At 40.4% G+C, this 12,720-nt stretch overlaps 2 protein-coding genes across 2 annotated transcripts; one reads left to right on the top strand and one right to left on the bottom strand.

Moving 5' to 3' along the window:
• Positions 1–587: 587 nt before the first annotated feature.
• LOC132148972 (RUN domain-containing protein 3A-like) lies at positions 588–11,777 on the bottom strand. Its single transcript, XM_059557817.1, has 11 exons — positions 11,607–11,777; positions 3,195–3,310; positions 2,979–3,112; positions 2,717–2,802; positions 2,537–2,626; positions 2,271–2,351; positions 2,016–2,181; positions 1,655–1,812; positions 1,443–1,562; positions 1,169–1,269; positions 588–997 (listed from the first exon to the last, which is right to left on the bottom strand). Exons 1-11 carry the CDS (start codon positions 11,684–11,686, stop codon positions 855–857), a joined length of 1,275 nt encoding a protein of 424 aa, XP_059413800.1. The 5' UTR covers positions 11,687–11,777; the 3' UTR covers positions 588–854.
• On the top strand, positions 4,126–4,596 carry LOC132148971 (autotransporter adhesin EhaG-like). Its single transcript, XM_059557816.1, has one exon. It carries the CDS (start codon positions 4,237–4,239, stop codon positions 4,483–4,485), a length of 249 nt encoding a protein of 82 aa, XP_059413799.1. The 5' UTR covers positions 4,126–4,236; the 3' UTR covers positions 4,486–4,596.
• Positions 11,778–12,720: the final 943 nt, after the last annotated feature.

The following is a 12,720-nucleotide window of genomic DNA, read 5'->3' as shown; positions in this document are numbered from 1 at the left end:
TAGCCACTAGATGTCGAGTTCTCCCAGGAAGTGCTGCTATTATGACTCTGCTGTTTGCCCTAAAGCATTCTGGGAAAAGAATGGGAGATTTATAGGCTTTGAAATATTTATACAAATAAGTGTGTGTTGAGATAAAAGAATCGTTTATTACCACTCAAAACCGCAGGGCGCTGCCACCACATAACAAAAAAAATAGACAATTATGTATACATACAGAAACTGAAGAAATGAAGCAACATCAATAAGATAAATATGAAAAAATATTTGAATTTAGCTGACAACACTTGCAGTTACTTTCAGTCACATAACATAACTGTCAAAGAAGCAAGTACATAAAGTCTTCTGAGGCATTTACAGCGTCAATAAAGCGCATTTGACATGCAGATAGAGACAACAGATCTTTCCTCTGTCTCTCTTTTATTCCCTCATATCATTTATTAGTAAGTATAGGAAAGGTAATATGTCTAAATTAGAGATTCAACTGTGAGTAGTATGAACAGATGTGCCACTCTGTATGCTCATATTCATTAAGATGAATTTATGTATAATAAATAACTGAGAAGTCTCGAGTTTTTGTGTTCAAGAGATAAGCTGCTGTGCCTTTGGGCTGTAATATCAGGCTCGGGAATGTTACAGACACAAACATGCTGAAGAAGACTGCACTAAAGGATGGAAGACAAGAGTGAATAATAAATTGGCAAGATTGGCAAGTAAAGACAGGAAAATAAGATGGAGGGGTTGTCATTCATGGATTTTTAAGCTCACTGGGATCTTTACTTTTTGAAGGATGTTGCTAGGCCAGAGGTGGTGTTTCTTGGAGGAAAGTACAGCTGAGACTGAGAAGTTGGCGCCCCCTAGCTAGGAGACAAGGCAGGACTAGGCTCTGTGCTGATGTTGACCAAATACTCACTGGATTTGAGACTTGCCAGTGATTTACAGCTGGGTAGAGAAGCCAAAGAACCACATAGACCGAGCATAGAGGGAGTGTTGTCTTTAGCTGAAGAGAAGAGAAGAGAAGAGAGAAGAGAAGAGAAGAGAAGAGAAGAGAAGAGAAGAGAGAAGAGAAGAGAAGAGAAGAGAGAAGAGAAGAGAAGAGAAGAGAAGAGAAGAGAAGGAACATTAATTATTCAGACATGATTGTATTGTGTGTTAATCTGCATATTTTTACCTGCTGACCAGGCCGTGTCTCCATTCGGATTGTCGTCTTCCTTCTGAGAGTCAGAGGTCAAACTCACATCAGCTGAGAGGTCCAAACTGTGAAAACTTCTTCTAAACCCCAAAACATAGTTTCATGACTAGATTGACTAGACTGAATAGTGCTTTCCTGTGATACAGGTGATTTCCGGGATGTAGTTGCTAAGGTGTTCTGAGCGATTGCCAAGGTGTTAAACAAGGTGTGGTGAGGGTCTACAAATTTCAGCACTACAAGAGTCAGCACTTACCGACGGAACAGCTTTACATTTCCTTTGTTGTTGGTGGGTTGTGCACTTGTGCACTGGTTAATGAACGGAATAGACAGTCCTTTTACCAAATGAGAGGACTCACGAGGAATTATTCCAGTGCTGCAAAACATACCAGAATAAAGCCATTAGAGACTTCCAGTTGACACAAATGCAGAAGGTGTTTTAGTGTGTGTGTGTGTGTGTGTTCATACAGTTGTGCTTGTAGCTCCAGTACAATGGCCTCCAGTTCTTTCTTCTCTTGTCGACTCTGGACCTGTAGTTCCTCTAGTTTAGCATCTAGCCTCTTGTTCTCGGTTTCTACATTTTCCAGCTGGGATTCCCTCAAGCGGACCAGTTCCTCTAAATAACCCTACAATTACAGGTATTTATGGATTAGTATTTAAATGCACTATTTCTGCTTTAATCAAAACATAGTAGCTGGTTTCAGTCTGATCCAAATTGGTCATTAGTTGCTAGCCTATCTTGGACCAGCAAGAAACCAGCTATCAAGCTGGATTATTCAGCAGGCAACATGGACAACCAAATCACCCAGTGGCTGGAAGTCCAAAATACCTTTTGGGCATGGACAATCTTGAATCTTTGCTCCATCTTTTGGCATTTGTTGCTCCAGGTCTCTTCGTCTGTGACCAAAGGAATGTAAGGATGCTCAGCTACACTCTCATCACTGGCACTGCTGTCCACACTGCGGCGGTCTTCTTCATCACTCAGGTAGTCATAGCTGGGGAGGCACATAAAATAGCAGCAATGGCATTTTAAAGGCTACTATAAGGTTTAGGATTTGGGTTTGTTCAGCAAATGCAAACTTACCTCTGGGTGAACTTCAGGTAAGGTGTGTAGTCGATCACTGCAGGTGTCTTTCCATCCAAAACTTCTCCTTTTAGACAGAAACTAATGTTTGCAAAAAAAAAAAAAGAAAAGAAAGACAAACAGTCATATCACATTAATTGGTGGGAACACATTCTAACTGGTGCCACTAGTGGCTAATAAATGACACATTCCTGAAAAGAAATAAAAAACACATTCACGCTGAAGTATGTGTCATTTGTGAGTTGTCATGAATACAATGTTTTTACCTGAAGTCAATGGCACTGAGTCCAATTAGCATCCCCGTCAGAACAGTAGCCTCCTCCCTTAGCATTATGGCACCATCATCATAAAATCTCCTGCAGCACAAATACAGTTTTTTTATATTAATTAATTTGAAATGATAAAGACAGCTGTCAAACTCATTGGAAAGAATGCAGAGTTATAACCTTGTAGTCCGAGTGTCTCTTAACGCAGTTGCTACATATTCAGACAAACGCTTCTCCATCAAAGCTACACGAATCCAGGCTCGTCCCTGTAGGACAACCAGAGAGTAAACAGTCACAGATAAAGCTTTGCTAGTGAACCAAAATAGAATAAATCAGTACAACAGCATCCCATGGTAGGGACCAGCAACCAAAACAAAACATATGCTATGCTTATCATCTCAAGAGGGTAAAGATAGAGTGCTTGAGGATGAAAGTGTCTCGCCTTTGCTCGTGACGTGCTAATGTTCTCAATGCTCTCAATGCTACAGATGCAGTTGTTGTGGACTTTACTACAGGCCAGACGGATATAGTCCCAGAAACTCCTCTGGCCATCTGAACTGAACCAACCACCCGGACCTGATGAAATAAAAATCACTACAGATTATTCATGAGTACCAACAGACATTGAGAACTGACAGGAAGTTGTTTAAATATATACCTTTGAAACGATGACTGAGGATGTGCTCCAAAATTGCCGCAAAGTTGATGAACTCCTCTGATGAGTCATCAATAGGCTCAGCAGTGTACTTTTCCAACAACGTCTTTACAGAAAACCTGAGAGAGTAGTAGAGAGGCAATATGTAGTAAAATTTAGTTACACTAGATATGCTACATAATATATCTCATTGGGAAACTCAAAATTTATCAAAAAAAACAAAACCATGCATTGATGAAATACCACACTTCTCTCGGCTAGTTCAGAAACACGTTGTGTCACTGACAAGGAATTGTCAACCATTCCCTCTGCAACTTGATTTTCTTCTTGAGGCAATGTCGCCAATATGCTCGCTAATTTACTATCCATGCTAGCCTTTTTAGACTGTGATCCAGCGTATTTCTGTTTATCGTTACTCATTGTGCACAGGTTAATTTGGAACCTCTTCTTTATTTGTTTAATCATATTTACACCATCGTATAACATAAAATTCACTGCAAAATGTGTATATAATGTGAAATGATCTATCCATCCTGCTGCCTATCCCTTAAATCGTCACATCGTCACCACTAACAGTATGATTAGCATCTTACAGACAGACACAAACGCTAGTATCGGTGAAAGCCCCATTCAATGCTGCCATTCTTACTGATGTAACGACAGGCTTTTTCGAGAGCGGTGCCACGGCGGACTGCTGAGGTCAATCCCAATTGTACTGTGTGCTAGACAATGCCCTTTTGATGCCGTATTCACGTTACCACTCCTGCCATCACAATTGGAGTCCTTGTGCCCCTGCCCCCTTTTTTTTAAGGCAACAGTATAGTGAGCAAATCTCCCTCGCATCCCAACACACTCACGCTCATTTTCTCCACCCACCCACTTGCTGAATTGGTGGTGTGATCTATTTAGGGCTGTCCCGATACCGATACTCCCAGAACAGCCAAACCTGCAAGGCGCTGGTATGCTAAGACTCTAGCCCACTCAAAGGGTAGAGGAAACAGAGAGAGAACTGAGAGAGTGAAGACCTGACGACCTACATGCCTTTATGGGGAACACCAGTATTACGGAAGGGAAGACTGCCCTGTCTGTGGGTGGCTCTTCAATAGCCCGGGGCAAGACTTCCATCACCATGGGAAAGTCCTCAATCACCCGTGGGGTCACCACTACCTCTATGGGCGACTCTACCATAACCAGAGGCAAGACTACCATCTCCCTGGGCACAGCCAGTTTCAGCCGAGGCAAAACTACAACTTCCTTCCGCAAGGCCCTCATGCCCAAGCGCCGGACCATGTAGATGGAAAGGAGATCTATAAACACTGAAACAAACACCAATACTTTCAAAGCAAGAAATAGAACTGAGAAGGATGAGACAACAGATATACAGCAAGAGAACGACTCCAAAGGCTTTTCTTTTACTGAGAAAGACCTGCTTTACAAAAGGTAATGAAAAGCAAGAAGGCCATCTCATGGGGGAAGATAGTTCTTTCAAGGAGCAAGACCAAACTGAGGAAGGGAGAGACTGCATTTGTGGTGGGTACAACTACTATCACTCATGGGGAGACAACTATTTCTTTGAGCAAGGCCACTTTAAGTCAAGGGGAGAAGTCTGTCACTGTAGTTATGACTTCCCTCAAAAGAGGCAACGAAACGCAATGGAATCTCTACTGGGATTTTCATCTGTGACATAAAGACACCAATATAACTGCAAACAGTATATGTACAGTATATGTATATGTGTGTCCACAAATATGAACTTTATAGAGAGTGTGTAAGCAGGTTGGATGTCTTGTAAGATGCAAGTGTTTGCCAGCTTGCTCAAGAAAAGCACACAAATGCATTCTTGATGCAAAATGAAATGTAAGTGTATCTTAAATTAGCTTGGAATGGAGCATGACATCTTTGTCATACAGTTGATATTAAGATAAAGATTTGTCTGAGAGAACACCAATCTGGTTTTCATGAAGACAACATGCATGCATGTGTGAGGGTGTGCACTGCCACAACTAGAATGGCTGCTATTGTTGTTCACATGCAGAAGGGTCTAAGTTGGATAATGATCCGGAATCCAGATCTGAGATTCTGTTTTGCAAATGGAATTGTGTCATTTAAGTGGACTAACCCTGTCATAGCAAAACGTTCTAACTTTAACCATTGCCTTAAACTTAAAATGAGCTGTGTAAATTTTTTGACTTCTTAATCTTATTAAGTGTAGCATAAGTCAACCAGTATAACAGTGAATTAAATCAGAATGGTCAATAAATAGATCTTTGAAATGGTTAAAACATTGTTTAATGTGTCTACCTCTAAAATATTTCATAGAGTTTATTTCATTATACCTTAAGCTGGGCACACACTGCTTGTCAAAATATACAATGTGATCCAAATCAGATCTAGGTAAAAGCCACAGCACACTGTAACGTTTCTTTTATGTCAGACTACATGATCGTAGCCAAGACTTTGGTCCTAATCATCTCATCTACAGTTAATCGAAGCAGTCAGACTGCACGAATGTTTTGCAAAATTTCTTACGCTGCCAGAACTTTGTCAGTTTTAATAACAAGAAGCCAAAATTTTACAATGTGAACCTGGCTTTACCTAGTAGCCTGCACAACAAGCAATAATCTCAATAATTGGCTGTATAGAAAATGTTTTCATTGTCACAACTGGACAAAACAAAACGTTTCGATAACTAATTTGACTATACATTTTGGGGGTCTGACATAACAAACTCATGAAAGCAAACCACGCCCTTGAATCTCAGCAATCAACTGTGTACAGTATAAAATTGGATAGCGGTTCTAGGAAGGCACATTGCCACGGAACTGAGTGATGTCACCATCAATTGTGTCGCACAACAATGTGTTCTTCAGTGCCTTGCTTTAGTGACAGGACAATGCAGTCTACTGTCCGCTCTTCCCCAGATAGAACTAAGGCCTCCTACGGCAGCCTCTGTCCATTCACGGCACACAGGGGAGGTATGTGGCCTTGCGGAGCCCACGTTTTACTGCTCAACAAGGGCTTTATGCTGCATGGGGGTCGTTCTCACCAAGCTTAGCATTCTGGTCCCATCCCGACACTAGCTGTTTGGACTGTCACACCCAACCAGACACTGTCTGTGTGCGTTGTGATGCTTTGCTGCCAAGGCATGCGATGAGCTATCATCACCTTATCCTGTAGATTCAGGAGAGCAGAATCTTCCCAAGGAAGAGTTGAGAATATTTTACCCTGAACGTGCTCCTGGTCAGGTTATCTAGGCTGGCTGCTGGAGGAGACCTCCTGGAGCTTCAACGCTACCACCTTTGGTTCCGCCATGGGTAACACCAGTATCACAGAAGGCAAGACGGCCCTCAGCCTGGGGAGCACATCGATCAAGAGAGACAAGACCAAGATCATGATGGGAAACTCATCTATCTCTCGTGGGAAGAGCACAACTTCCCTGGGCTCTTCCACCATCAGCAGTGGCAAGACAAAGATCTCCATGGGAGCTGCTTCCTTCAGCCGAGGTACCAAGACTACATCCTTCCGAAAGGCTTTTATGCCCAAGAGGAAGACTGTTTAATGGGAAGCAAGCTAAATCTTTGGGGAGGGTGTAGGGTGCTGGACAAAATCACCAAGCTGGGAACCAATACAATTTTGGCAAATATCACCAACAGCTGAGGAAACATCATTGTCATCAAAGCCTACCTTCTGTGAAAAAAAGATACTGCATCTTGAATCATTGTTGCCATTCAAAACAAAAACTTTACCTTTTGGACCAAGTCTCTTTTTTTGTTTACCTAAGATTTCTCTGGAATACATCCTGGATACAGGTTAGTACTTAATGAATCCAACTCCAAAGGATGGTTTTTATGCCATGGACTATTATTTGTAGCAATAATAGAATTACTTATGAAACACATGATTTAATGGTGCTAATTAAAATATTTCATTATGTCATTGATCTTGCCAGCTCAGTTTAGTCACCTGTAATTGTTTAATTGTGCCCGTTTCATTGCTTCATCATTTGGCCAGAGTAAATTTGGGCAACTGTAAGGACCACCCAGTTAGATTTGGATACTTTAAACAACAAACATTTTTGAGTCTTGATTTTCTCTTTGGCTCTATGCCTGAAGCAAGAGGTGTTTTCCAAGAGTGTAGGGCATTCCCACATCCCATGAACTATGCTAATCATTGCAGGAAGGTTGACTACCAACACCAGCCAACCAAATACAGTACCTTGATTGCACACTATGTCTGGTCACAGGAGCAGCAGAAAACACAAAATTTGCGTACAATCCGTAAATGTAAAGTGTAGTGAAAATATAAAGATGCAAGTTTCAGAGGGTCAGCAGGGTGAGGGCTAAAATGCTAATATAGACATGTGGCAGCAAGACTGTCTTGGTACGATTTGACACTGGAAAAACAAATGTGCAGCAACTTAACAAATGGCTTTTGTGTCCTTGGTCTCGCCCACTTTGATAACAGGCCAAAAAGCTAAACCCTTCTATGAATATTACTTCACAGCACTTGCTCTTAAGATTTTTTTTTTTTCAAGGCACCTTTGACAATACGCTATAACCTTTCAGAATAACCTCCCAGGGTTTGTTTTCAGCTTTTAAAACCTACAGATTACCGATTATAACAGATTTTTCTTGAGCATCCTTCTTACAGGTTATGCTTTGGTTCCTCTCTTCTATACCCTTTCCATCAGTCATCACTATTTCCCTGTTTGGCCCTCCTTGTCCAAGCCTGAACAATCATCCTTTCTCTACATCTCCCTCCCACTCTCTGTTTTTAGCTTTTTAATATACTTCTTTCTCCCCCCTACCCTCACCCTTCTTGTAGGCAGTACCAGCATTATCTGCTAATTCTGGATAAGCTTTCCCACCCAAAATACAAACTTTTATCAGATTCAAATGCAATTAAATTGTGGCACATATTAGAGACAACAAAATAAATTTCTTACTATAACTGGAGGATAGTTCAATGAGTTAGGTATGTGCTGAGAAGCTAAGTAAGTGAACATGATTGTTTGTGTAATTGTGCATTTAGCCTCATTGCTCTGAGTTAGAAGTTAAAGTTGATCATGGAAGAACCAATCAGAGGTCGGTGAGCTGGTGCCAAGACATGTTTGGTTAAATAAATATGATTTTGATATGTTCCTAGGAAATCAGATGGTCAAAGAACTAGATCTCAAGGATGAAGATGAAAATGCAGCAATTGATATCTAATTCCGTCCCTTTTAAAAATGTCTGAAAGACATTGATCTCCAGCACCTTCAAGACAAATCGAAAAAATCTAATTGAAGGTAGATGAAGGAATCAAGACAACTATGAACCCCCCATCCCCTTTTTTAATGTCCCATAAGACATCATCTACAGTGACTTCTGTGTATCATTTTAGATTAAAAGTCATACACAAAACTAAAGCTGTTGATTGTACAGTACAAAAAGCCTCATCCTTGCAGAGTCCTTGAATCATCGGAGTCCACACCTTTACATTACAAGCTTCAGCTGTCTGGAAACCTTTATCAAGGAGAGGAGCAAAACTGGCCATTCCATTATATCGGAAAGTCAAGACAGGGGGACATCAACAAGAGCCTTTCTTTGACTGCTGGAACTCTTACCTCTCGACTTTGACCTGGGAGGCATTCATCATGCCCTGTTTTATACTTCATTATGTCTTAAACCTCTTAAACTTGCCATTCATTTTTACAGATTTATTGGTTCAAAGTACTGAGCTCTTGCCTTGTTACATGAAAACAATGTTTGGAATATTCTTTCATCCAAAAAAACTTAATGGGTTCAAGGTTTTCCTTTAGTAAAAACGAACCGACAAACATGTTATGAGTGCCCCTAATACAAAACCTTTATTTATCGCCTCTGAAAATGACATTTGTTTAGTCTGAGTGTAAAAACTGAAACTGTGTAAACTGTGTGACTGTCTTTAGTTATAGTATGTCAGTGAACCAGACTGTATGTGTAACCAAAAAAAAAAAAAAAGCTGAAGAAATGCAACATCACTAATGTTTTGATCTTAGCGCAGAACAAACTCAGCTTTGAGATAAGAGAGTAGGTTATGGAGAGTGAAACTAACCATGTTTCTGTTGGTCAGAGCCCTTCTCCACAATATCAACAGCTCTCAGTTTTAACAAAGATGCTTTAGATAAATATATTTGTTAGATTTGCTCATGATTTCCAGCTTAGATCAGCTACCATGCCCAAGAGTACACTGCCCAGTGTGTTTTAGAGGCCAAATTCATGTGTCCCTGACATTTCAGCTTTTCAACCTGGTTTAAAGGTCTCTAAAGACTGAACAACCACTTTCATTAATGTGCATCTCACTGTGGACTGAGAGACGTTGGGGTTCGATGATTGAGAGTGAAGGAAACAAACGCAATGGTCTCCTGATCTCAATGTACCAGAGAAATACAGACACATGACATAAGCATGGGAGGTTTTAGTTACTCTGAGCAATGTGTCTCTCAGAGCACCAAGTAATCTGAGCTAATCACGATCCAATTCAATTAAGCAGGGTTTGAGATTTCTTTTCTAGCAGCCATTAATTAAGTCAATTTTTTTTCTTGTCAAGTCCTTTGTCCTGTGTAATTTGTCGTTTATGGAACAAACCGCTATGGCATGGCCATACAGAAGATGTGGGTAGTGAAGAAAGGCCTCTGCCCTTTTCAACAAAAGCGTCTTTGTGTTTATAATAATCTGTGAAGTCTGAAGTCCATTTTTGTCATTCTTTCTTGTTCATTTTTCCACACTGCATTAGCAAAGCATGTGTTTCATGTGTTTAACAAGTCCTGCATTATACCATCCAGACAGTAGAACCTTGGAAAGTTTGGTTCTAACCATGGTGCTGTATACTTAATAAATATGTGCTGACATTAATGAAGATATATTTCCATGTTGTTCTCCATATATCATTCAAAATGTTGGGAACTAAAAATATGTGGGTTTTTATCCATTAGTATTAACCCATCTGGAAACCCATATTCCTTTTTACTGCAGGCAAAGAGATGGGGATGATGATGTCACAACAGCTTGCCACATCACAATCATCTCTTTGACTGCATTTCCATTATGACTGCACAATGGTGCTGCTGTCCCAACAGGAGTGACAGTGTTTTGTGTACATTCTGCAACTGTACATGGCCTATGCCTGGGGCGCCCCCAAACATGAATTATTTAACACCCACTTGCTGCTCTGTACCAACCGACCGGTAAACTGCAGCTCTGGTGCAGTTCCACACAGCCCTGCAGAACAGAATGCATTGATGGAATTCGGTGTTCCTCATATGCTTCAACCATGACTCACCAACGCACAGTGTGTTGGGACAAAATGGGCACATAGTAGGCTATTGCAAGCGTACAATGAGTGGCTTTGGGCTGAGACACTGCAGTCTAAGCAACGACTGGTGTGCCATAAAGTCAAGATCTTTATGATGTGGATCTCCTGATAAGAGCTAGAAAAAACATAATAGCTTTCAATTTCTTATTTCATGAAACATCTGTAAACTGCTATGACTGTAAAGGCTAATTACTGGGGTTCAAACTAGATTTATTTAGTAAGCATGCTCATTGTATGATGCAAAGGAAAAAAAAAAGATGACAATTAATTCTAGTGTGATTTGGTGATCAATAAAATAATACATTGGAAAATGAATGCCTATACAGTTTGTTTAAAATATGATGTGCATTTGACATTTTTACATTATTATTTGCAGTAAATTCAAGGGGAATCAACATTATATCTATTTGGTTATTGGTCAGCATCATCCAGTAGCCTGTATGGACTAAGTGACATCAGGGAAAAAAAGTTAAGGTGAAAAGATAACATTCTATGCACTGAGGATGAATCATTCAAAAAGGAACGGGTCTTATTTGAAAGTAAACAGGGTCAGATTTTGATCTGATATCAACTTTAATAGATAGATAGATTACGATCTAGTGCTAATGTATGGTCCTGTTTATGTATGTAGCCCTTATTAGAAAAAAATTAATTAAAAATTTTAAAAAAATAAATATATATATATTACCAAATCCATCAGGATTTTTTTTTTGTGAAAGGTTCTGTGAGTGTGAAGGTCATGTGGTTTTAGCCTGTCGAGTGCACAGCAGTGAAAATGGTCGGGTGGATGTAATGACGTCATGGATGCTGGTATGAAATAAGGGGTCGACGTCCTTAAAGGGCCTCGTCTTCAATATTAAGCGTTTACGCAAAAATGTAAATCAGAAAAGATGCTATATCCTGTTATCTAGTTAATAAAATATATAAAAGTTTTAAATATATATATATATATATATATATATATATATATATAAACCGTTTGACAGTTTTAATTACCCAAGTATTGGTATATTCCAAGCTAACTGAAAGCACGCTTCGTGATGTGGACAGCGGTTCGGTGTGTGTCATGCAATGAACTACCTGCAGACGGTGATGAGATTCTTGCGTTCCACGCCGCTGTTTCTAGAAGACGATTTTTTCGACGTTAGACCCATAGCCATCGCGGTCTGGAGACAGCCTGACTGGACACGGCGGAGGCTGCATCAAACCTCTGGTTTCCCGGAGCAGCTCAGACCCCTCCCTCCTTCCGCCGCTCGGCGCTACGAGGCTGCTGGGCGACTGGGGTACAGAGAGAAGACCTCTGGATTCTTGTACCTCTAATCATCAGTGTGTGTGTGTGTGTGTGTGTGTGTGTGTGTGTATAGACTATACATGCAGGCCTGTGTGTGTGTGTGTGTGTGTTTAAATACTAAAAAAAGAACTGATTACTGATAAATAATAACCCAGCGGTCACATACATGGATGTGGAGAACTTCCTACTGATTAAGGAATCGAAAATTTAAAACAATTATAAAATGTTATGCAAAGGTTCAAATCAATCATTAATCATATTTATACAAATGAGTGTCAGGTAAATTAAGTGATGTCAATTTGGAATAATAATAATAATATTTCGATTGTTTGTTTGCTAACTAAAGCAACTAAAGCCTATAAACTCTGTACCAACCAGTTTGTTTGGCATAGTTTAACATAACTGCATTCACAATTACAGAATGTGTCTGTTATTGATTAAGTCTTGAGGGTAAAAACAGCAGGAATAAGCACAGATCCACGTAATTACTTGTTAGATCAGCAAGTGCTGTGAAAAATATTGCGACACGGGCGTTAGGTTAGAGACGATTCAGCTAAGATATCATCGAGCTGGCTTTATTGCGCTAGATAGAGTAAGTGTAAAGATTGGCCACCAGGGGGCGCAGCTTACATTTGTTCTCCCAGCAGTGTTGCCAGATTGGGCGGCTTCCCGCCCAATTGTGCGGTTTTGAATTTGATTGTGCGGGTAAAAATGGTCTTGGGCGGGTGGACAAATTTTGGGCTGGTTTGGGGTCAGTTTGGCGGTTTTCTAAAATATAAATTGTATAGGCTAATTGGCTAAAAAACAAGCTCAAGTGTGCATATACTGCATCCGAACAGTCATCACGTTGTTATAAACTGCAGTGCAGAGGTGCTGATACTGATGTGGACGTCGCGGCCGTAC

Source organism: Carassius carassius, chromosome 9, assembly GCF_963082965.1.
Source record: "Carassius carassius chromosome 9, fCarCar2.1, whole genome shotgun sequence".
In the NCBI taxonomy this organism is placed as follows: Eukaryota; Metazoa; Chordata; class Actinopteri; order Cypriniformes; family Cyprinidae; genus Carassius; species Carassius carassius.
Note: the sequence above shows the minus strand (reverse complement) of the source record. Positions and strands in the feature narration are given on the sequence as shown.